At 48.6% G+C, this 25,927-nt stretch overlaps 1 protein-coding gene across 2 annotated transcripts in view; it reads right to left on the bottom strand.

Annotated features, from left to right (window-relative positions):
• Window positions 1-12,398: 12,398 nt before the first annotated feature.
• The window catches only part of NSG2 (neuronal vesicle trafficking associated 2), a 68,283-nt gene continuing 54,754 nt past the window's right edge, over window positions 12,399-25,927 (bottom strand). The window contains exons 4-6 of one of the 2 annotated variants that reach the window (XM_084761371.1): window positions 25,174-25,284; window positions 22,544-22,775; window positions 12,399-12,469 (exon numbers count right to left, since the gene is read on the bottom strand). In XM_084761371.1, coding sequence (XP_084617497.1) covers window positions 22,584-22,775; window positions 25,174-25,284 — 303 coding nt within the window. In that variant the 3' untranslated portion in view covers window positions 12,399-12,469; window positions 22,544-22,583. Of the gene's footprint in view, window positions 12,470-20,931; window positions 22,776-25,173; window positions 25,285-25,927 lie in introns of those variants that run through there. The other variant, XM_084761370.1, reaches the window with a different exon arrangement.

Genomic DNA, 25,927 nt, shown 5'->3' with positions numbered 1-25,927 from the left:
CTTCTGGGCCTGCGTTTCCTAGCTATCTTTCTGAAAGGTGATATTTTATCTTAGCCTTATCATTCTATCACACTGATAATTTGCTTAATTCTTTTCTTCCAATTGATCAAGTTATGCCAAAATTTCTATTTAAAGGTAAATGTGGCAGCGCGACGGGCTCAGGACCGCACACCGGACCCTGTGGGATTCTAAAGATGAGGCCCTCAAAGCATTCTGAGGAGGATGATTGTGTTCCAGAGCTATACAGAAATATTCATCTCTGAGAGCGGCCTGATTGGGAGGAAACACTTAGTGCAATGTATTAGAAATACCCAAGCAGGAATCATCCAAGATGGCGTTGATCGCACACTGTGTCTGATCCGAGGAACAGCAGTGACTGCACAGCCACCAAAGGACCACACTGAGAGCTCCAAAACACAGTGCTGGTGTTTCCCAGAGAGAAGGAAATCCTGTCATGTGGATCGTCCATGTCCTCCTGCTGCAGGACCATGGGACCATGCTCTGGTGAGCTCCCAGGGACCCCAGACTGCAGCTGCAGCTGCCGCCACAGGTACTGCCACAGCTGTTGCTTTTCGGGTTGCGTCCCCAGTGCAGTATGAGTGAAGGAGACCTCCTTCTCTCCTTTCTCTCCTATCTAGGGTAGGTGGCTTGGAATGAAGGGGTAAGAATTAAAGAACCCCAAATAAAGTAGGTTTGAAAAAGGTTGAAGCCTACAAACATAACTAAATATAATTAAAAACAATAAAATCAAAACCACACTGGGTTAGGGCCTGCCGTAAGGATCTTGTTTTCTTGTTTTCACCATTGAATAGTAAGAAGATACAAGTCAGCCCACAACAGCCATTGCCTTAAGGCCAAGCCAATCAGAGGAAAGGGGCTGGAGCGATGGCTCAGTAGTTAAGAGCACCCTCTGCTCTCCTAAGGACCCGGGTTTGATTCTCAGCACCCACATTACGGTTCACAACTGCCTGTAATGGCAGTTCTAGGGCTCTGCTGGTCTTTGTGGGCTCCACACACTCACATGGTGCACAGACACACATATAGTCAAAAGACCTAGACATATTTTTAAAATTAAAAAAATATACACACTAAAAAATATTGAAGATGCAAAGTGTGAGGGAGCAGAGCCCGCCATACCAAGGCCACGCAGCACCTGTTGACGACTTCTCACAGTCTGCAGCTGGACGGAGAACGAGACATACCTTTTGTTTTCCCAGGCTTATTTCCTAGAATTTAAAGTGGTGGCTAACTTCTGTGAGGGTGAGCTTTTGAACAGGGTGAAACAATTAAGTCTGTGTGCCAGAAGCAGCCTGCTGAGCCCAACTCTGGGCTTACACCTGAGCAGTTACGGGCACGCACACACATCATTTGAGCTTTCTCAGAGCCTCCCATCAGTCATCTGTAACCATGGCAATTCAAGGATTCATGTCTTGTAAGATGAGCAGCATGTTTGCTAAGCAGCTTAAGCATTGAAGGTATCAGTTGAAGGACAGCTGCTTTTTAAGGTAGCACTAAGCACTTTTAAGGTTCGCCATCCTTAAATACCTGCCTATAGCGCTACATAGCACTAGTGTAGCGAGGTGTTTACCTTGAACAAATGGTGCAGCGCACTGGCAGGTGCCCATTAGCTCTCCCCTGCTTTCCCTTTACTGCATGTCTCTCCTGCCCTTCTCCTCCACCAACCCTCACCCCATCTTAATTTTTATGCATTTCTAAGTAACTTACAAATACTGCAGTTTTCTCTAAGCATTGCATTATTCACACAATTAACTATTGTTCAGTATTTGTATTGTCCAGAATTGTTTATAATTCTTTCTTTGGGATACTTTTTACTGATAAATGCACCAATATTTAAGAACTCATTGGTAGATGTTCTCAAATAGTTGCCCTGTTAAAACACAAGCACTTATGAGTTGCATAGCATCCCTATCACCCCAGAACCTTCCTGTCCTTTCCTCCCCGTTAGCCGTGGCCCCGCCCACCCTCCTTCCTATTGTTTTATTTCCATCTTGCGGAACCTTACATAACTTGTAGAGTCAGACACGCTGTTTCTCTGGATATTCAGGTTTCTTCATTGAGCGTGTTTTTGAGATTCATCTATGTCAATACAGATATAGGCCGTGGCTCTTTCTCTTGGTTCACTGTCCATTTTACAGAAATATTTTCCCCACCCTCCTATGATGAACATTTGAGCTGCTTCTTATGTTTTGCGGGTGTGTGTGTGTGTGTGTGTGTGTGTGTGTGTAAAATGTTACTAGCCTTGTGTGCAAATATGTACTTTCATATTGCTTGAGAGTTCAATTGCTAGTCACAGGGCAGATAGGCACTTAATTGGAGAAAGAGAAAGAGAGAAAGAGAGAGAGAGAGAGAGAGAGAGAGAGAGAGAGAGAGAGACTCTTAGACTTTCCCACCAATAATTTCCCAAGATTGAAAACCAACACCCTTTTATACGGTAGAGTAGAAAAAAAAAAAAGCAAAGCCTCATAAAATTAATATATGGTTTTTCTATGCCCACTCTAGCTCCCGAATAACGGCAGGGAGACCTATTATTAATAAGCTTCAAATCGCTACAGCTGGGCAGATACTCACCTACTCTAACCTGGCTATGTTGGTCTGGACTATTGCCCAGCCTTGTGCCGTTCAGTCTCGCCCTGGCGGCTCCTGCTGCACCCATGTTCTCACGGCCACTCGCTCATTGCGACCTCCTCCTGGCCACCTCCTTTCTTCCCCTCAACCCTCTTCTTCTTTCTCTCCCTGCTTTACCTGGGACCCCCTAACTGGGATCAGAAGCCCCTGTCTCAGCTCTCCTCTCCTGTCCGGCTATTGGTGATTCAGTTCTTTATTAACCAAGCAGAGATGATGGAGGGCAATTTTTACACAACATTCAGACAGGAGACTCTTCAGTAGTAAGGACAACGCCCATGTCCGGGGCACTGCAACCGGATCCCCCCCACCCCCTGCGCACAGAAATCAGCATGTGCATACACAGTGCACCAAGCCACCTCCCACCCCCAACAGAGCCCAGCCGCTGAGAAAGTGGCTGCCGGTGAAACTTTCACTGTTTTCCCAGCAGCAGAGACCTCTCCCATTTTATGAAGAGGTTTCTAACATAGCTTGATCTTGCTCCCTGGTGTGTGTTCTGAACAATCTCAAGCTATGACCCGGACAAAGAAAGGGTACAGAGAGAGAAGGCCGAGCTCGTAACTCACTTCACAGGTAAAAATAGATCTGTGACTGTGGAATGTTTCAATGACTGCTCTAACGTGCTCTGTTGTTAATGTGGACGGCCTTGACCTACTTATTACAGTCTGGGCTGAGAGAGGGAGACCTTTTGCTACTCCTTCTGGTCTTCGCCTTGTGATGCTGTGGCAGTCACTCAGGTCCTTGGCGTCTGACCTCCTCCCAGGTTCCCTGCAGCATGGTTCTGAGTGCTGTCCCGGAAAGCTAAGCCTGGTGTTGGGGTCTGGCCGTCTCAACCAGGCTGTGAAGGCCAGCGCACTGCAGCTAACCACTTTTCCTTTTACACCAAGTGCCTTCGGGGTGGGGAAAGAGGGTCTTGGGGGGAGGGCACACCTGGGTTTGTTTTAGGCGACAAGGGGGTGCCGCTCCAGTCTCATAAGCTGTTCCTTCTGGGCCTCTAATATAACATCAGTACGAGCCCCTTTCTAGCTGTCCTGGATCATCACTGAGGGAAGACTGTACTCTCATCCAGTTCAGCATTACTGGGATTGAATGTTACTGAAAGGACCAAACCGCACACCACACAGACCTGAGGAACTCGTTAGAGCATCAACGGTATGGGCTAGTGGGAGAGAGCTGCAGAGTCTGCTGACATTTTCCTTGGGCTGTCTTTGGCCTCCGGGACTGCTCTGCTCTGAGTGTTACCAGACATCTTTGTTACTATGGGGTAAGTCTGCTGAATGTGCAAAACTCTAGCTCCACCGCCGACCAAAAGGCTAGCAACACAGTCAGGGAGGACGTGAGGCCTCCAGCGGAGGCGGTTCTTGACTTTTTTCGGAGCCCAGCTTCTACCAGAGTATTTTAAAAGTGTCTCTATTGGTTATTATAAAAACTTCATGAAAGCATTACCGTTCTGGAACCTGGAATTCGGAGTGATCCAAGTCCCTCATATTTAGACTCAGAATAAATTATCTCCTTGAGAGGAGAGCTGTATTTGGGGGTTAGCACAACACTTTGTTGGGGGTTAGCATAACACTTTGTTACAGAGGGCACAGACCCCCCTGGCCTGGGACAGAGAGGGAGGGAGCTGATAAAGCTCTGGCAGGTACCGCTGGCGAGAGCCCTGCTGTGTGGAGCGAAAGGCCCATCCTTGCGGTCTTTTCTGTAGACTGCTCAGTCTGTCTGTCTGACTTAGAACTAGAGTCCAGAAGAGTGATATTTGTCTCAAGGCCAGGTTTATCTGAACTAAATAATGATATCAGATGTTCTCGGACACACCCTTTGATTAGGCCAATGGTTTAAATAGATGGCCCTGCCATGTAGTCGGCCATTTAAAAAAACAAAAAACAAAAAACAAACCAAAAGAACCTTTTAGTGTTCTAGAGGCCAGCAGGGCAACCATAGTGTACAGCAATTCTTGGTATAATTTAAAATAACCAGAAGAATACAAAATTCCCAACTCAGAAGGCCAGCATTTGAGAAAGTGGAAATCCTCGTCGGTACATTCATCCACGGGTACGCTTGCTTTGAATTATCACATGCATAAGTATTATGTCCCTATTAGAACTGGGATAGCTAACGGAAGCTCCAAGGTTTCAAAGCAAATATATTTAAAGCACAAAATTTCGTACAGTAGACAATGTTCCGTCTTTTATAATTATTTGAACTTATGCTTTAAAACTGTGTATAGCAGGGCTGGCAGGGTGGCTGCTTCTCCGGAGGACTGGAGTTCAATTCCCAGCACCCACATGGCGCTCACAGCCTTGTGTGATTCTTAAGTCTATACTGTCTTCTGGTCTCCAAGGATACCAGGCATGGATGGTGGTGCAGAGACACATACAGGTAAAACACCCATTAGCATACAACAAAGTAATAAATAATAAAAAATTAAAAATGTATATGCCAGCCTAAAAATGTGACACAAGCTTCATCAAAAAAAAAAATCATTGCCTCGGGAGGACTTTGAGTGAAAGTGTTTGACGTTTATGGCTTAGGCTACCAATCTGATCTCCACTATCTTTTAGGCATTTCTTCCAGATAAACGGATCGCTCTCCAAGGAAATCTGGCGAAATGAGTCCTTGCCTCGTGCCAATAATTTGGGAAGAAACGTGACTGGTCCTTTCATTTTGGGAAAGGAGATTGATTTGCAAAGAACCGAGTTAGCTTCAGTAGAGACGATGCCTGGATGAAAGGCCCACATGCCAGGGCAGAAGAGCCATGGTGAGGCTGCCAGCTCTGGATCTTCCGAGCCTCAGTAAAAGAGTTCCTTCCTGGACTACAAGATAGTATTGGCTGGCAGCACCTAAGCAAAAGTACTCACCCCTTCCTCTGTACCTTAAAATGCCCACCTGAAGGGGACCCTACCAGAGAGGGGTGTCCAGCAGTGTGTTTAAAGTGGATTTTTGGGTTGGCCTGAGCCCAGTGCAATCTGCTTTCATCTGTGGAGCTGAGAAAAGGGTCAAAGAACAGCTAATTAAAAGCATTCCTCCTGCTGCTACTGAAATACAATAATGATTTTTAGGAGATTTTCCTCTCTTAATTAAATGCCAACTACCTTGGCTGATTTCAAGCCCAAATCGCTAATGCTGTTCTATCTAACTCTCACGACTGCAAAAGAGATGGAAAGCTAACAGCAAATACGTGACGTTAAGAGAGTTTATGTCCCAGGTAATTTTGTCTAGATGAAGTTTCCTTCTTTCTCTCCTTTCCTCAGACAGCAGCCAGTGGTGAGTGTTCGGTTTGGGACTCGGGGCTCATCAACCTACCCACAGCAGCCTCTGTCAGAAGAGATGACTTAGTGGCCCCCAGAGAGCGCCTGTCTGTGACTCGGAAACCCTTTAACAGGCGACAAGAAATAAATGCTAGAGCTCAGACCTGTGCTGCTCAGGGCGTGGCCATCTGCGGCCCTTTCTATCTCTTTGACCCTCCCAGTTGGTTCTAGGATGCCCACAGCTCCACGGAGAGACTCACATAACCCAGAACCTTCTAGGACTCCCCAGGCACCCGATTCCAAGAGAATGGCAGCCTCCCACTTCTCACTTTCGATGGAAGTTTACAGGTCAAGGCCGTCACCTTAATAAGGGGTACACCTTAACTAAATGTGACCCTTCCCCCACTTCCCCATATCCTCTCTTCCTCCAAATGTGAGCCCCTCTTCCTCATCTTCTTCCACCAGGGGACCAGAGACAGCGTGACTTACAGGCAAGCACTGTGGCCGTTCATCAACCGTGTGGCACAAAACCTTTCCGCTCCTCTGAGACTTACAAGAGGAGACCGCTCTTCTGCCTTGTGGGTCTGAACTCTTCTCGGAGATCCCATCATGCTCCTGTCTGTGTGTAGTGTTGACAACACTTCTTACCCAAGGGGCAGTCTGCCTCAGTGTCCACCTTAACCCCAGACTGGACCTTTCAGTGGGTTGTAGATGTGACCACAGTCACAGTGATGGCTGCCATCGCATGTCCGCTGTCTTCTCACGGCGTCGTGAAGCTCCCGGATCTACAGGCTGTGGCTCATTGTCTTTCTTTGGTCCTCTTCGGGCTTTTTGCTGCCCTGTGTCCTAGCTCATGAATTTCAACCTAGAGCTTTACACAGTCAGAGCCAGGTTCATCCCATCAGCTGATCCAGGTGGGTGCGGAACTCTCTGGATGGTGGGGGCAGGGGGAGATGAGCGTATCCCTCCCCAGCTGTGTTTGGCCCCATCGCTACTTATCTTTACACTTTTAGTTTATTATTTTTATCTATGTGCACCACTGTGTATGGTGCCCACGAAGGCCAGCACAGCGTGTCAGATCCCCCAAAGCTGGGGTTACAGGTGATTGTGAAGCATCCGTTGTGGGTGCTGGGAAACAAATGTGGGTCCTCTCAGAGAACAGCAAGTACTCTTAACCTTTGAGCCATCACTCCAACCTCGCACCACGTCTTAAAGATGAGGTTTTACAACTTAGTCATCATTGTCGCCCCTCGCGTGGGCAAAGGTCAGTGAGTGGCAGGTAATGTGTATAAGCTCTCCATTCCGTGTGCAATACTGAGAACGGCTGTACGACGGGCCGTTGTCCCATGCAGTCTGGAAGAAAAGTCAAGTGTGTGGAGCCCAGGGTAACTTACCAGAGCCAACAGAACAAACACCACAAACGGTGACATCAGTTGAGCCAGAAATTCCCCTGGTCAGTTCCCAGAACCAAAGTGTGGATAATCAAGCTGCCAACAGGGATGGTTCCTTCTGAGGATAGTGAGGAGGTAGAATTTACTTCCCTCCCGCCCAGGTTTTGGGTGGTTTTCTAGCAATCTTCAGTAGACTTTGGCTGTGGAGGCTGGGTGGTTACTTTTTGTCAACTTGACACAAGCTAAAGTCATCTGGGAAGGAGGGAGCCTAAACTGAGAAAATGCCTCCATCAGATTGGCCCATAGGCAAGTTTGTGGGGCAATTTTTTTTTAAAAACTTTTAATTGATTCTTTGCGAGTTTCACATCATGCACCCCAGTCCCACTCATCTCCTTGTCCCCTCATATCCACACTTTGCCCTTGCCACCTCCCCTGCAATAAACGCACACACACATACAAAACAAAACAAAGCATAGAAAACATCTTGCCATAGAAGCCATAGTGTGTCACAGAGTGTCCCACAGATTCCCCTTTGCCCACACATTTTCAGTAGCAAATGTTCACTGCACTGTCACTGGTCTGGTTCGAGGTCTCTGGCTTCTGTGACACCATCAAATTTTGACTCCTCACCAGGACCCCTTCTTGTTATCCTGTTGTTGACCCTTTGTCATGGAGACCCTAAAGCTTTGGATCATCAGGACTGTCCCTTTCACACACCCCAGCAGTTTATAGATGATGTAGATTTTGGAGAGGGCCAACTCAAAGCTTTGGATCTGGGCTTCAGTGGTAGCTGAGCTGATCAGCTTTGAATACCACCAGGGTGAGCTCTCCAGCACTGCTCTGTCTAGGCCACTCAATACTGCCATAGGCAGGAAGTAGGGTCAGCTGTCTTGTTCTTATGCCTTTGGGGTCAGCTCACCCATGCCTTCAACATCAGGGCCAGCTCCACTTTGTCGCCCAGGCGAGTGGCAGAGCCCATTCTCCACTCTCTTGCCAGTGAGGGGTAGGGCTAGCTCTCCTTCTTTAATGACCTTTGGGGCCCAACTCTCCTGGCTGTTGAAGGTATTAAGAGGCTATGGGTAGGGAAGGTATCACCCCTGCACCCAAGCCACCTCATGGCAGATGAGTGGTAGAGCCAGTTCTCCCTTGCTCATGTCCTTGGGGCTGGCTCACCTGTGCCCTCCACCAGATTTGGCTTCACAGGGCATTTACTCCACATCTTTGTCTTTGTCTCCAATTGCCCTTTTTTTGTTTGTTTGTTTGTTTGTGAGGATACCTATGAGATCATCATATGTCATCTGGCAGGGATGGAGGTATTCTAAAGAGATACTCATGTCCCTAGTTTTTGGTTATCAGACTCTTGAAAAAATTGACTCAAGAAATTGGAATTCCCCTAGGAATCTCATTCTGGGAGAAGAGAAAGCATGAAGTGTAGGCCAGTGAGAGGGGAATTTTTCTCCTGCTAAATTTGTAACTTAACAGACTGACTTGCAGGAGGGAGGAGCCAAAGGAAGCAGTGTGCCAGTGATGGTGGATGGCAGCTTGACCAGCACTGCTTAGATAGGCCTAACCCTGGCCCTCTGCCTAAATCTAAACTTATGTCAGGACCTCAATTAATGGATGTGGGGGGTGGGCGGACCAAATGATGGACTTGAGGGGTCGATGAGCCTCTGTGTCCCTTTCCCCAATGCAGCCACATTGAATGGATCGCTTTTTTTCTGCTTTTTAATCATCATTTAGGATTTTTAAATTGGCTTATCAAGGACAGGTGCCAAACCTGGCTTGTTGGGGCTCACAGGCCGTGAACCTAAGTCTGATAACTAGATCCAAGTCCATCTTAATGCGGTCTCACTTTAGTTTGACTTTCTCCAAAGGAAGCATCACTCGGAGACGCATATCTGTTTTCAGGAGACAGAACTCAACCCACAGCTGGAGCTGGGGAGCTCTGTACTGAGGCATGACTCCTTGAGAGGATGACATGGACCAAGTCTGGCATCCTAAAATTCTGTGAATTCTCTGATTTCCCAAAAACACCCCTGTACTTCCTCAGATGACCCTTCCAACAACTCTATGAAACGGACCATACTGTGCTTCCTTCTGATGGAGAAAGAGGTTCAGCTAGTGGTGGGACCGGCCTATGATCTCACAGCTAGGGAGCTATGGGGCTGGGATTCCAAGCTGTGTCTGTCTGCCCCCACCTCCAGGGTTCTCTGCGTGCTACCAATTTGCTAACAGCTTCTTCCTTTTCTCTTTCAGGAGATCGCTCATCTGAATTGTGGTTCTTTTCCCTTTTTTTAAATTAATTGGGCAATTTGCATAGAAGGGAATAAATTACTGACATAGAAAGGCACATTCTTCTAATCAAATGTGTTTATTTAAAGCTGCAGGGGAAAAGCTAACAGGGAGAGAAATCGGTGGTGGTTGTTGGTCCTGGAGGGGAACAGGGCTTGTGGGGGAGGGGCGCCCAGAAGCCTGAAAGGAAGGTGGAGGAAGAGCAGGTGGGCAGGCATGAGCTCCTCAGTAGGGTGATGGGCACATGGCCAGGTACTGGGACAGCAGAGCAAGTTGAACCTAGTGTTCTGCCTACCTCAGCCTCCATTTGTGAACATCTGTGAAATGCTGTAATCATGTCACTTGTCACTCGGGCGGGGACTCAGCTCACTGGAAGAACACTTGCCTAGGGTGTGGAAGGCCCTGGGGGTCATTCCCAGTTCAGATCAATAATGATTAAAAGTAGCATCAACAACAACATTCACACTGGCAGCCTGCGAAGCCCAGTGGCTGGTGATGTAATTTCCCAGCTTAATTGACACAGAAATAAAGCACAGTTGGAGGGAATATCATGAAGGTTTGGGGGAAATGTGCAGAGTTTGAGGTATCAGATGAGAATTCCTTCAGAAAGAACCGCAAGGAAGCAATGATATGGTGGGGGGAAGGGCAGGAGAAAGATCTAGGCTGCAGATAGAGATTTCAGGATTATTGGCAGAGATTTATTTATTTATTTATTTATTTATTTATTTATTTTTACTCCACAGATTCTATCATCTACTATAGAAACTAAGGGAAGCAATCCTAAAAATAGACTATTATAATTCTGGGACAATGGGTTTTTATGTTTATATTATTTTTACTTATTTACATTGTATTATTTATATTATAATTCTGTGAGAAATCTGTGGCACAAGATTTAAGAGGACTACAACAGAAGATCTTACCTAGTTTGAAGGGACAGGGGAAAATTTCAGAAAAGCAGTGAATTTTACATTGAGTCCTGATGGTGAGCTGGAATGCGATTAGCGGACTCCACAGTCTGGAGACGGAGGAGCCCCTGGGAGAAAGCCCACCCAAGGGAAAGCAGAGCAGAGCACTGTGAGCCAAACCATTGTCGAAACCAATTCTAGACCAGATCTAATGTCCTGATGGGAAATAGGTTTCCTTTGTACATTGTCACGGCAATTCTGCCATCACGAGCAGACTCAGCACCTCACTAAGACGGTAGAAGTTATTTTTGGCTCAGGGAAGAGCCTCATGTGTACAGACAGCTCTCTTCAGGGATTCATGCTTTCTCCATCCTGTGGTTGAAGGATGGAGTCCCCTTGAAAGAGGGGAGTCTCCATGCTGAAGGACCGGGAGGGTGAGGGAGAAAGAGCAGAAAAGCCCATCACCTACTTAGAAGAGTCAACTGAGAAAACTGCATCCCAAGTCCACTCACGCACAGCACAGATGAGCAGTGTTTACAAAGTCGTGGACACGGGAGGCAGACCTGCTGACAACTTCCGGTATTAAAAGGGCTCGTGAAAGGTTCTATGGATCCCACAAGCTCTGTCAGTATTAGCATCAACTCGAGTAGCAGAGAGAGCAGGGAGCAACATGGAGGGAAGGGGCATCAGTGCGCATGGGCAACGTTATAGATCTGCTCAGTGGATCCTGGGAGCAGATGGGAGGAGCCGGGGTACGAAAGCCGGATACCTACAAGCCAAACGGGACAGCTGCACATCCATAAACGGGTTTCATGTGGTACAGGACAGAGATGTGGGGTATAGTGAATAAAGTAAAAAGAACAGGCAGGAATTATCTGGTTAAAACCCTGCAGAAAGTGAAGATGAGAATAGTCCCGTGGCGGGGAGCTCTTAAGGTCAACGGTAGATAAGAGCGTGTCTGGTTACTCCACCGGAGTTGAGGCTGCTGGGAAGGTACAGACACCAGAGTCTGAGAATATGAGGGCAGTCACAGAGGTCATCAGAGAGCTCAAGGACCTGATGTTTATTCTTTAGCCAATGTAAGATTCTACTCGAGAGATCCTGGAGACACTTAGAGGAAGCTGGGGTGGGGGTGAGGTGGGGTGAAATTTTTATAAAATAGCCAGGATCCTGCATAAGCAAACGGGGTTAGGCATCTATGCTGTATAAAGTATTATTTATAGTAAGAACCTGTTGTTATGCTCTAAGGCCTTAGGAAACCCGGCTTACACAAAGGATCACACATTACCATGTTCCTCAGATATTAATTAGCCTTCCAGAGTTAGAGTGGCCTTATATACAAGTCCTCACAAATAAACACAAGGGAAGTCAGCACACTCAGAACACACCAGATCATCCAACGAGGATCTCTAATGACATCAGAACTTCCAAGTCTTAAGGAATTCAGGTATCCATAGCCCAGTCGCCGTAAGAGAGGCGTCCTCCAGCAGCTGATGGGAGCAGATGCAGAGTCACACCCAAACATTAGGTGAGGTTTGGGGAACCCTGAGAAGGAGGGGGAGGAAGGATTGTAGGAGCCAGAGGGATTGGACACCAGGAGAACAGGGCCCACAGAATCAATTAAGCAGGGCTCATGGGGCCTCACAAAGCCTGGAGCTGCAATCACGGAGCCTGCAGACGGCTGTGCTAGGCCCTCTGCATACATACTGTGCTTGTTTAACTTTGGGTTTTTGTGGGACTCCTAACAGTGGGAGTGGGGATGTCTTCGACTCTTTTGCCTACTCTTGGGAACCTTTTCCTCATCCTGGGCTGCCTTGCCCAGCCTTGATATGAGGCTTTGTGCCTAGTCTTATTGCATCTTGTTACGCTGTGTTCAGTTGATGCCATTCTTTTCTGAAGGAAAAAATGGAGGAGCAGTGGATGTGGGGAAGAGGAGAGGCTGTGTGTGTGTGTGTGTGTGTGTGTGTGTGTGTGTATGGGGGGGTCTGGGACAAGTGGAGGGAGGAGAAGCTGTAGTTGGGATGTGTTGTATGAGAAAGGAAGAAATTCAGGCATCTGAGACAACTTACATCTGAACTAGACGTGAATGAGTAAGTGGATTGTGGGCAGGGCAGTGTCATTGCCAACCGTCAGAAAAAGGAAGGGACAACAACCAGAGAAGGAAAGCTGGGGTGACCCTGGTGCTTTTCACTTAGAGAGATCAAAAGAGACTTGTGTTTGCTTGAGGCAGATGATGGTAGAGGAGTTAGATGAGAGGTAGTGGAAACACACACACACACACACACACATGCACACACACGCACACATGCACACATACGCACACACACATGCACACATACACACACACACATGCGCGCACACACATGCACATGGGCACACACATGTACACATACACACACGTGCACACACATGCACACATACATGTGCACACACATGCACATGGGCACACACACATGCACACATACACATACACACACACACGCGAGCACACACACATGCACATGCGCGCACACACGAGCACACACATTATGCCAGCAGAGGCTAAAAGCAACACAGCTCTGTATTGATGATCAAACTAAGTATCTTGCTGCAGTGGAAGAAACTAAGGCTTCTTGGAAACACAACAGATTCCAGGACTAGAAAGGAGAAGTGTAAGTGAGCCTGGAGTATCAGATGAGCAGAGAAGACGGTGAGTCCCGGAGGTAGAGCACTCACCTGGCATGTGACAGGCTGTGCGCTTGTTTCTTAGCAGTGCAAAGTATGTACACACATGTGCACATGCATGTATATATGTGTGTGTGTATATATATATAGACACATGTATATACACAGTCTATGGTCATACATATATATACACATACATACATGCACACACATATATAACTATACACATGCAAGTACATACATACATACAATATACACTTGCATTACAATACATGAATGCATATACACACATGTATAAGATACACATAGATACATACATCTTTGTATATATATTATGTACACATATACACATATATACACACATGCATACATACATTTACATATTCATGTGTACATACATAATGCCATGTGGGATTGCGGGACATATCCTGCATCTGGAAAAGGATTTTAGTGTAGATTTGGGTGATATTTGGATAATAAAGTCTATATATAGTTTTAGTTTAAAATAATCTCTTTGAAGATCTTGCTCAACATCGTTTTAGGATAAGTGAACTGCGAAGCAGTATCTCAATTTTACCATAAAAATTCTATTTTCATACAACTAAACTCAGGAATTGAAACTGTCCATGGGAAATGGGGTCGCCCTGGTACTGACTCAGGGAAGGGGCTGCTGCTGGGAGCTTCCTAATGCAGACAGGAAGGGGCCAGTTTTATGTTAAAGGGCCTTCAAGGCAGTTAACATATTCAACCCACTGCAGCCCTGCTGGGGACTGAGGTATTTATAAATAATTCCAATTTACAAGCACGCAGGGGTGGGGAGTGGGGGATGGGGGGTGTTGGGGGTGGGTGGGGTGGGGTGAGGTAGGATGGGGGGAGCACGGGGAGGGGGGAGCACGGCAGGGGGGAGAGGGCAGTGAGCCCAGGCAGAGTGAGAGACTTAACCGTGGGAGTGATTGGTTGTGTCTATTGTAGATAAACTGTTAAGTATTGTTTCATGGGATCCTCACAAAATGAGGCAAAAGCAGTTATGATCCCCACGTGACTGAGGAGGCAGCTGCAGTGTAGAGAGAACGTGCCGGCAGATACAGGCTACTTCCCTCCCTCCCAGGGATGCCAGGCTCCCCTGCCCAGCCCATACACAGCCCGAAACCCAGCACAGTGTTCACCAGGAACAGCAAATGATACACAAATTCAGGTCATCCGTAGGCTCTAGGCACCATCCCTTTCATTGAATGCAGAGAAAGACAAAGACTAAGAAAGAGGAGACCTGGGAGAACATGGAGGGGGAAGCAGTAGGTTCCCAGAGGGCAACCATGACCAACTAGGCTCTGGGTTTGCTTCCTTATTGATGAAAGGGCAGGAGTCCGGGTGGGGTTGCTACGCTAGACTGAGTCTGACTATGGCATTGATGTTGCCATGGAAACCAACCTTTTCTTCCCCCTCAACTATTCAAGCCTGCTGGTGTTTTTGGGGGGGGGCGGGGGCTTCTTGGAAAAAATGATGAGGAATTTATCTCTTCTTCCCCGACAGATTAGAGTGTGCTGGCGGGGCGGGGCGGGGCGGGGGAATTAATCCTTGCCAGTTCCGAGAGGTGGTCTCTCAATTTTTCCAGAAAAAAAAAACCCATGTCTCCCTAAAATAACTCCGTCCTGATCACCTGCTGGGATCCCCTCCAGCACCACCATCGCTTCTCCCTGACAGGCAGCAATTTTCTCTCCGCGTGTCCTGCTGCCTCTGCCCGCCAGCCTCAGCTGTGAGCCTCAGGGAGCCGGTAGCTTCCTTCTAGGCTGAGGCTTTGCATCCAGCACTAGGATAGGAGAGAGATCCCAGGAGCATCAGTGAAAGGCCATGAGCTCTGTCCCCCTCTGCCTCCCCTGCCCCCTTGAAGACACTTTTGAGAAGCTTAGGAGGGTGCACCGCTCCTGGACTGTTCCCTCAGGCCGGAGCCAGTCCTTCATACCCCACTTTTCAGGCTGACATGGGCACTGGGACACGCAACCTGTTCCTGGAGAGCTCACGGCACTGTTCCTGCACAGCGGGGGTCCCTCTCAGAAGGATTCTCAGTGTTGATAAACAGATTAAAAGGTATGCAGAGGCCACAGAGGGAGTTTGTTCCACTAACCCAGGCCCTGGTTTTATGATTTTTTTTTTTTTTTTGGTCCAGCAGGGCTCTGTGAAAAGGAGCTTTTTTTTTTTTTTTTTTTTTTTTTTTTTTTTTTTTTTAACTAAACCTTTGGGTTAGCTGCTTCTCACTGCTCTAGCATTGCCCTGTTTATTCAGGTGGGTCACTCCTAGTAACCAAAGTTTCCATCGCCTCCTCTGGCTTTTCCTCTCAATATTATCCACATTATACACGGCCTGTCAAGCTGGAGAAAAGATAACTTTGGTGGTTCTCCCCTGCCCCCTTCTCCTTCTTTTCTTTCCTTTCTTGGCAATAGAGTGGCAAATCCACTTACACCAGAGTGTTTGAACATGTGCTCGTTAAGTCTTTAGTTGATTCTGTGTGATTGAATAATGCATCTGGTGTTTACGTGTTGGCTATACGGATCCCCGGCCTCTGTGAGTAGGATGCCAGCTCACGGCCCTGCCTGGCTCTCCCAAGCTCACTGTGTGTTTCAAAAAGACAGACTGGTTATCCAGAACTCTGGGGGGGCGTGAAGGGTTGTCTCGGCCTCGTGTTTAGGGGTATGAACAGCACCTGAGGGCAAGGGCTGCACTGTGCCGCTGTGTGTCTTCTCTCCTCCAGCCACACACGGTTGGTCAGAACAACCCCGCCCCTCCTCTCCCCCCGCGCCGCCCCCCCTCCTCCCCCCCGCGCCGCCCCCCTCCTCCCCCCCCCGCGCCGCCCCCCCCGCGCCGCCCCCCTCCTCCCCCCCCGCGCCGCCCCCCCTCCCCCCCCGCGCCGCCCCCCTCCTCCCCCCCTCCCCCGCGGGTCAAGGCAGGAGCAGCCAAATGCGTGGGCTTGACTCACAGCGCTGCCACTTATCGCAACGCCGCAAACAAACCGCTTCACTGCCTCTGTGCACTTAAAATGGAAGCGACAGTGACTGTGATGTTGAAGGTAGGCGTGGCTCCCTCTTGGAACCGGTGAGCACTTAGCACTTGGCACAGCAAAGGGCATTTGCTATTTTTAGCATTAAGCACTTGGACCGAGTTCAGGCTAAGAATAAGGAAGCTCGCTTTCCGTGAACACCGCAGCTGGATGTTCTGAGAAATGAGCTGCAAGGATGCTCCTGTTGCTTGAGGTCTGGTGTACAACGAGAAAGAGTTCAGGGGTCAGGGGATCACCCAAACCTAGATTGAGATCCCAGTCTATTTACCAGGGCCATGGGACAGCCGCTTCGTGCCTGTGAGCTTCAGGCTTTCATCTGTCCAGTGAATGTCAGTAACCACCACCTAAGTAGGCTAAGACAACGGACGAAACCGCCAGCTCCCTGCACCCTCCCTGAGCTGCAGGCTAGCCACCAAGAGCAGCATCGCAGCAAAGGCATCAGCAGACCCTTTTTTTCGCTAATGTCTATTTCTGTATCTGATTTTGTCTCTAAACTTCAGGCCAGTGACTGTATGTGCTATGGTTTGGATCCTGTCCCCTCAAAAGTATGTGTTGGATCCCCAGAACATTGTTGTTGAGGGTGGGGCCGAGTGAGAGATTTGCAGGCCGTGAGGACTCCAGCATTGTGAGCATTAATTAGTGTTGCGTTTCAGAGGGCTTGCTGCTGGAGATGGGTTCTCTGCTCCCCCACACCCACCCTTTGCCTTCCTACATGTCACCCACCTTGATATTGAGCATCCACCAACCAGGCCCTGTGAGAAAGAAATGTCATTTCTTATTTATTTATTTATTTATTTTTGAGACAAGGTCTCTCTGTGTAGCCTTGGGTGTCCTGGACTCACTTTGTAGACCAGGCTGGCCTCGAACTCACAGCGAGCCGCCTGCCTCTGCCTCCCGAGGGCTGGGATTAAAGGCGTGCGCCACCACACCTGGTAGAAATGTCATTTCTATCCATACCACTTGGATCGATGCGAAGTGAACAGAAATACCAAGTGTCACTCAGCTCTGCGCGGCCCTGGAGCATCTCAGTAGCTATTTAAGACAAGTAGCCAGACGCATCTTTTACTCCCTGTTTAAGCCCTACACACCACACCGGGCTCTCAGCAACACCCAGGGACCAAATCATCACTTCAGGGAAACGGCATGATGTGAAGGGCCCAGCACCGGGTCAGGACGTCAGAATAATGTACCGTGTCAGGATCTGAGTATAAAGAGAGGAGCTCAATAACGCGTCAGGACTTCAGTATCTGATCAGCCTCCTAGGGCCATGTCAAGGTCTCGGAGACAAGCCAGGATGGTGCCAGGGACTCAGGCTCACATCCAGCCTTCAAGGTCATGGCAGCATCACGCTAGAGTTTCGGGAGGAGGCAAGCGCTCTGTATGGTCATGTCAGGATCACCCCAGGCACGCAGTAACTTCAGGACCTCAGAACCCCTTCATGTCCTCAACACCACGTGGGGCCTCAGTGTCATCTCAGAACCTCAAAACCATGTCAGGACGTTGTTGCTATCATGTCAGACCTAAGTGTCACGACAAGGCCTTAACCTTGCTTGGGACCTTAGCAACATGTCGTAATTGTGCCAGGATCTCTGCACCATGTGAGGCCCTCGACATCACGTGAGGCCCCAAGCATCACAGTATGTCCTCACTATGATGTCGTGACATCAGCAGCGTTATCAGGACGTGAGCAGGTTGTCAGGCCCTCGGCAGCATGTCCTGACGCTAGCATCTTCATTATCATGTGGGTTCCTGAGCGTTATGTAGCAAAGCCAACGTTATGCATTCTGCGCTGCCTATGTTATTTCCTCAGTCTCATGTCATGATCTCATATCACGTTAGTATCGGATTCTTCTATCAGGACCACAATGTTATACAGAACCTCAGCAGTGTCTCCTGCCACTCAGGATTATATTAGGTCCTCAGCCTCATATCAGGCCCTCAGAAAACAACATGAACCTAACGTCGCATCAGAGCCCTAAGCATCATGTCAAGACATCAGCATCATAGTAGGTCTTCAGCATCATATTAAGGCCTTCGTATTGTGCCTGGATCTTGACATCAAGTCAGCACCTGAGTCATGTTAGGTCTAAACTGTCATGTCTGGACCTGAGTGTCATGTTAGACATTCAACATTGTATCAGGACCTCGGCAATGTGTCAGGACTTAATTTCATGGCAAACCTTTGGCACCATGCCAGACCATCAGTACCATGTCAGTCCTCAGCACGGTGCCAGACCATCAGTGCCACGTCATCCTTCAGCATCCTGTCAGGACCTCAACACAAAGCGAAGACCACAGCACCATCCCTTCCATCAATATACAACCTCAGCCAAATGTGAGGACCTTGGCGTCCTTTCAAACGCGCAAGCTCATGCAATGGCCTCTGTATCCTGTCACGCCTTCCCTATCATGTCTGAACCTCATCATATCAAAGCCTCAGCGTGAATTTCTCAGGGTCATGTTGGATCCTTCGCATCCTTCCAGAATCTCAGCATGTCGGGATTGGGTACCATGCCAGACTCGAAAAGTGATGCAATGGACAATAACATCATGACAGGAAGTCATTGTGATGCCCACACCTCAATATTAGGTCTAAGCATTAGCATCATGTCCAGGCATCACGATTGTGTCAGGACTTCAACATCCTGTCAGGACCTCAATGTCATGTGAGGCTCTGTGCATCATGTGTGGGCTCTTTGATTGAGGCACTGCCTCAGTATCACGTCACATTCTCAATGTGAGGGCAGACCTGCAGCATCATACCAGCCCTTCAGAACCTGTCTGAACCTGAGCATCACTGCAAGATATTAGCATATGTTGGGTCTTCCCACAGCATCAACACCTCAGTACCATACTTTGCCCCCAGGGACATGTGAAGGGCTCATTTTTATATCAGGTCCTCAGCATCACACGAGGCCCTCAACCCCATGTCAGAGACTCATGTAAAGATATCACTATGTGCCAGGTTCCCTACATTACATCAGGAACGCAACAGCATCATGCCATGTCCCTTGGCGTCACACCAGACACTCAGCATGTTGTCACATCCTAAGCATTATGGGAAGACCCCGTTATCAAGTCAGGTTCTTAGCATCATGCCATACCCTTAGTGTAATGTTGTAGCCTCCTATCAGGATCTCTGCATGAATACTTAGGTGGCATGTTAGGGTCACATCCCCGTGTAAGGGCCATGTTAGGTCCTCAGCATCATAACCAGTTCCTCAGTGTCAAGTCATGACAACTCGAAAATCATAGGTTTCAGTTCCTTATCAAGCCCTGGGCATCATGACATGGCTTTAGTAACTATGTGACAATAGTACCTTGTTGTCACGTCAAGCCTTCAGTAGCATCATGACACATGACTTCAGCATTGTGTCAGGACTTTATCGTTGTCGAAGATCCTCAACATCACGTCAGATCTCAAGTGTCATGTCAGTGATTTTGGTGTCATGTAGGGATTTCGGGATTATGTTAGGGTCTTGGTATGACACAGACCCTGTCAGACTCATTGCACCATATCAGGCTCTAGGTATCATGTTGCAGGCTCAGCATCAGATACCCACCACCTCAGCATCATCTCACGCTATATTGTCTCGGCTCACCAACAAGTCAGGACCTCAGCATCAGCATCAGATACCCACCGCCTCAGCATTGTCTCGGACCTGTATTGTCGTGACTCACCAGCACATCAGGACCTCAATATAATATCAGGCTTCCAGTTTCATTTAAGACCTCAGCATTGTCCTGGGCACCAACATCTTATCAGGGACTCAACCTAATGTCAAGACCTCAGACTCACGTTGGGAACTCAGCATGTTACCGTATCAGTCACACACAGACCCCCGCGTCATTTCATGCCCTTGGTATATGAGAGAGCAAAACATTGTATGTGGACCTCAGTATGATATCTGGACAGCCCTTTCTGTCATGTCTGGGGCTCAGCATCACTTCAGGACCTTATTTCAGTAACATATCAGGACTTCAGCACAGCGCTGTAACTTCAGCAACGTGTCAGGACCTCAATATCACATCGAGCCAGGCCTGCAGCAGAATTTTAGAAACTGACTATCGTAGATGGGTCCCGAGCGCCATCTCAGAACTGCAGTATGTGATCAGGTAGTAAACACAGTGTCAACAATGTCGGTTCCTTTACTGGGCATGTCAGTGCCTTACTGTGATGTAAGGGCTATAACCTAGTGTCAGCATTATGTAAGGACCCCTTTTCTCCTGCCTGTCACACCCTCTGCATCATCAGGACCTCAGCATCACGTCAGGTGCTCAGCATCATGCCAGGTGCTCAGCATCATGTAGTGCTTTCAGTGCTATGTCGGGTCTTCTGAATCCACCGTAACAGCAGCAGCACATGATGACCTCAGCGTTACCAGCCTCTTGGTATTACAAACTTCATATCATAGGATCCTCCAGCATCCCATTAGCTCCTTGGCAACATATCTGGACCTCGGTACCATGTGAGGACCTGGTGTCATATCATGCATGCAATTTCACCTGTAGCCCTTGAGATCTTGCTAGGGCTTCAGGTTCTTGCCCAGGCCATATCTACTTTAAGATAGAGACTCCTCCCCTGCCCCGCCCTCCATACCCAAGTTTCTCCTCCCACTTAACAGGGCACTCTGCTCCTGGCCTTACCAACCGCCCCCCTTTCTTTACCCCAAGCATCCCCCGCCAGACTCATTGCCCAGAAGGTCAAGCTGTAAAGGACAGACGGTCAAGACTCTCAGACACATCTATGTTTATTTTCTTTTTCCTGTCAGAAAATTTCAAGAATTACACCAAAAAATACTTCAGCCTCTTGCTACCTACCGACAAAAATACACCACAAAATTATAAAGCGCTCTGTGGTTTTGCTAGGGACGGTTTGTTGATCCGTTTCAGATGACAAATGAATTTACAGGTGACTCGAGGTGATGGGAGGGTGGGGGACGAGGGAGAAGAAGCCGGATGAGGATCTGGCGGGGTGGTCTGAGCTACGCTACTCCTACCCAGCTGCCGTGTCCACTGATTTCAGCAATAGAGCAAGCCACAAAAAACCATACCCTTAAATGGCCTGTTGGAAAGGCACCGGGAAACGGCAACGCACACCAGATGAGCAGGTCTCCTGGTCAGTTCCAGACCTCTTGGGCCCAGAGTCAGCACCTCCATAGAAAAGGGCCTTCCTGGAATGCTCCCAAGAAGCAAGAGGCCCCTGCTAGAGTACAGGTGGGGAAGCCTAAGGATGCTGCCTACACCTCCCTGTCAGGCGATTCTAGAATCTGGCTGGGGAGTTTGGACACACGTCCTCTGTCAAGACAACAGAGTAGCAAAAGACTTCTCAGCTTCTTCTAGAAATGCCTGCAATCTTCACGTTTCCTCCTGGCTGTCCTTCCAGTTTCCTGGCTAGAATCCAGATGTTGCTCCCTCTGCCATTAGCACTTTGGGAAAGAGCAAAAACATAAAAGCCGGGTGCCTATGCTTCTAACTGGGCCTAGAGTAACCCGCCTGACCTGTCCTCCTCCTCTTCTTGTCAACTCTTTTCCTTTCTCGCCCTTTCCACCCCCGCCATCTTGAAAACACAGGCAGCACCTGGGGATACACTTAGAACAATCAAAGACAGCATCTATTCATGCGCAGCAGCTGCCCTGTGAGGGCTCGGAGCCTAGGTCCCTCTGGCTGCCCAGGGCTGAGCATGGATGCCTCCCTCCCCTCCCCTGCCCCCTCAAATTCGTACTCATATTGCAAACTCACCCTTGGGTGGTACTCTGCATTCCTGGTTTGGAAATGCCAACATCACCTTTCTCTCCAATTCAGCCTTCCCTGCCTGGCTGCGCTCCTCTCCTGAAGACCACAGGAATAGCCCACCCTTTGCCACACAGATACTCGGACGCTGCCACAACACCGCCACACGAGAAAGCCGTGGGGTCTTATCTAAGCAGCCCAGAGAGGCTGGGCTCTGTACTGCCCTGCCGTGTCTTCCACGTGTGGGGTCCGTTTCATGCTTTTGAATTCGTTTCCTCTGGCTCCCCCCTTTTGCTGCCTCTAAATTATCCTAAACAAAGAATAAGCGGTGGCTTTGAAAATATCTTACATGGGAACAGTCAACACGGAACATGCCTTTGTACACGGGCCTGACTTGGGGACGAAGCAACAATACGAAAGGACGAAAGGAAAGATCGATTCAGACAACTCCAGTGCACAATATTTTCAGGGAGTTCTCCCCAGACCCCATCCTGCCCCGCCCCCACCCCGTACCCCAGCAGTACAGTGTTGTCTTGTAGCTCCAGCTCTGCTTAGCTAGTGTGTGTATGTGTGTGTGTGGTGTGTGTGTGTGTGTGTGTATGGGGGGGGTCTCCCCTCTCCACCCTCCCCCCATCCCCGCTGGGGCAGGCCTCTAATGGCCCTGGGTCTTGGGTGGCTTGGGCTCATGGATGACAGCAGCGGCTGACAGCCATGGCCCGATGGCCCGGGCAGTGCTCTGCTTGGCCACGCTGTAGTGGCTGATGACCGTGTAGAAGCGGCTCCTGGAGCTGGGGTCCTGGGATGAGTAGTAAGCATCCAGCGAGGCCGGGATACAGCGCTTGTGCTGGGGAAAAAAAAGAGGTAGAAGGAGTCAAGAGAAGCTGGGTAAGTTGTTGTCACCCACAGAGGCAGCAGGAGCGCGTACCACAGGAGACAATGCCCCTGCACCTGGCTGCAGCAGACCTACCCCAATATTATAGCATTGTCATCTCCACGGCAGAGGAAGCACACCTACTGTTGGTACTGCGGTAGGACCAGACTCATCTGTTTGATGACCATATGATGTAGTAGCCCCTGGCAGCGTGACATCGGATCCTTTTACTTGACCCCTAGTGGCTGCCTGCGTCATTCATCCACAGATAACAATAATTTCATGTCCTTTGTTCTATATATGTATATTTCTTTTCTCAAACCAAAGTTATCGGTTCCTAGCAGTGATATGAACTTACGTTATGTATTTGCATTATCCCTACTGTATATAGGATAATCATAAGGTACCACCAGGTTTAGCACTCAGAGTGAACGGTGCATTGAATGAATGTCGCTACCTCGTAACGTCCTTAGGCTGTAGGCATTCTCTGTTTGCAAGGGTTTGACCTGGGCATTTTCAACTATCTGATAGCATCAGTGTGTACCCTTGAAAAGCTATTTCTCAACCCAGCACAGTGTTCAACGAATTGCATAAAGCATTTAATGTTTCAAGACAAGCTTTGTCTCCGGTGGCCTTGGCCAACTATAGGCTCGTACAAAGTTCTGAGTCAAGCTGTGCTAAACTTAGCTCTGACATCCCAGAGGTTGGATGTATTAACGGCACTTTCGTTTTTTTTTTGTTTTTTGTTTTTTTTGGTTTTTCGAGACAGGGTCTCTCTGTGTAGCCTTGGCCATCCTGGACTCACTTTGTAGACCAGGCTGGCCTCGAACTCACAGCGATCCGCCTACCTCTGCCTCCCGAGTGCTGTTAACGGCACTTTCAATTTATGGCGGTCTCAGCCTATGATGGTTTTTTTCCTGTCAGGGCCCCACAGAGGGTCAAGGGCACCCATCTGCTCCGCCGAGGTCCTTCAGTCCCCAGGCTGCACCCTGGTCATTCGGAACATTAATTTTCTTTGAGGAGTTTCTCCCGGTTCATACAGTTCTAGGTTGTTTGTTTAGCATGTTTCTAATTTCAAGGGTTTACCTTTTCTTATTTATCAAAATAAGTCATCAATTTACATATTTTGAGGAAAGTATATAACAAACTAAATCTGGATGCATGTTGCCTCCGTCCCCGAGTCCTTCCTCCCCTCTGAGTGCCCATATTTGGCACTTTAAATTCTTATCTTTTTAGAATTTCTTCTGAAAACAAACAAACAAACAAACTCCTTCCCCTGCCCCCATCCCTGCCCCCTTCCCATGCACAGGTAGTGCTTTCTCCCTCTGCCAGCATTAGGGAAGTCTGTGCCACGCAGCAGGCAGTTTCCGCTGTCGCGCTTCTGCAGACTAAACCCTGTCGTGTGCTGAAGCATGGTCCATTCAGCTGCCCCCAGAGCTGGCTGTCACCGTCCCCGTTCTCCCAGAACCTCAACTTCTATCCATTAACAGCGTCGTTTCATGGAAGCGCGTACCAGCACCAACAGCCCTACGCTCTCAAGCCGGAGCATTTCCCTATTTGATCCCTACTTTGGAGCATCTTCTTAGCTGTTGTGGGGAATCCTCTTAACTAAAGAACCCAATTTCTGTTACTTCTTACGGAAGATGGGGACAAAAAAAAAGTCTTTTTTTTTTTTTAAAGAATGGTTGCACGGTTTAGTAAATAGCTTGACAGAAAATGAATACTAAGTGAATGATGTTTATAAAACTTAACACCATCACCTGTTTTGGATTTGAAACAGCTAATTTTATTGCAACTAACATGTATTGACAGTCCATTACCTAACAGGCTTATTTATTTATTTATTTATTATTGTTATTGTTATTTTGTGCTCCACTGTTTGACTGTTTCGGGCAAACATACGATGCAAAGGATTGAGAAGACCCTCAGGTCACCCAAGCCTTTGAAGGAAGGAAGGCAACTACGTTAATGACCAGGAGGGAAGGGGCCCAGAGGGTCAGGGGTCTGGGCACAGGCTGGCAGAAAACTTCAGAAGCACTGCTGTTTATTCTTATGGCTCTTTAGGGACACTCTGAGGCCAGGAAGACCCATGGGAACCAGAACTTTCCAAAGGCGAGCAAGTCAATGAATGTCAAGTGTCAGTGAGCTTCCTTCGCTGCTCATGCGCAGTCTGGAGCTGGCCTATTTCCTGACCTCGCAATGGGAACTCTCGGGCCTGCCTGAGACTGCTCCTCCAGGAAGACGTGATCGATCACTCTCTCCCAGACACGATGCCATACCCAAAGATGGCCACCAGGGAAAAGAAGTCATCGGCAGTTCCTCCAATTACTCGCAATCACCTAGGGCTGTCCAGCAGCCCCAAGCCCCTTACCTTGTAGACAAATCCTTCGGGACAGCTGTGGTCATAGGTGAAGGCTTTGTAAACCACCAGGAACACAATGCAGGCGAGGAAGGCGAGGGCCAAGCTGACGAGAATGGTGACCTGAAAAAAGACAGAACTGCGCGTCACACAGTGGCAGTTCATGCACTTACAGGCCATGCACACAGCCCTCAACGCCTGGAGCCAACAGAGGAGCCAAGGGCGGAGGGAAGTCACTGTGTCTTGGCTTTGTTGCTAACGAAAATGTAGTGTGATCCTGAGGACACTCTGTGAGCCCCAGTTTCTCCCTCCTGCAGGAAAATCTAGAAAGTTCTTTCTGAACTCTTCCTGTCAGCATGGGGAATAATATGTGTATGTGCGGGGTGAGGATTAGGTCCTTACATCCGGGGCTTCCTGCCTTCCTTTACCACCACACCCCTGTCAGGACCACTGTAGTCTGATGCCAGGCATCGGCGGCTTGCTTTGCCTCTGTCTGGACACCTGACACCCACCTTGAATGTGCCCCCACCCACTGGCCTCCCAGTCTTCCAGCTGCCCTCTTCCTGCCACCGGAATGCCAGCTCCACCACGGTTGGCACTGGGCTCCAACCTTCTGACCACTCTTAACTGCTTCCCCTGCACTGCACATCTGACCTGTCAGGAATCTGCCTTGGTGCGTGCGCACCCACAACCTGAACACTTTTTACTGCTTCAAGCATTTCTGGGGGGTCTGAAGCCACATCCCCCCTCGCCTGCAGCATCGGCA

Source organism: Acomys minous (assembly GCF_964271855.1).
Source record: "Acomys minous genome assembly, chromosome: 16".
Lineage (NCBI taxonomy): Eukaryota > Metazoa > Chordata > Mammalia > Rodentia > Muridae > Acomys > Acomys minous.
Note: the sequence above shows the minus strand (reverse complement) of the source record. Positions and strands in the feature narration are given on the sequence as shown.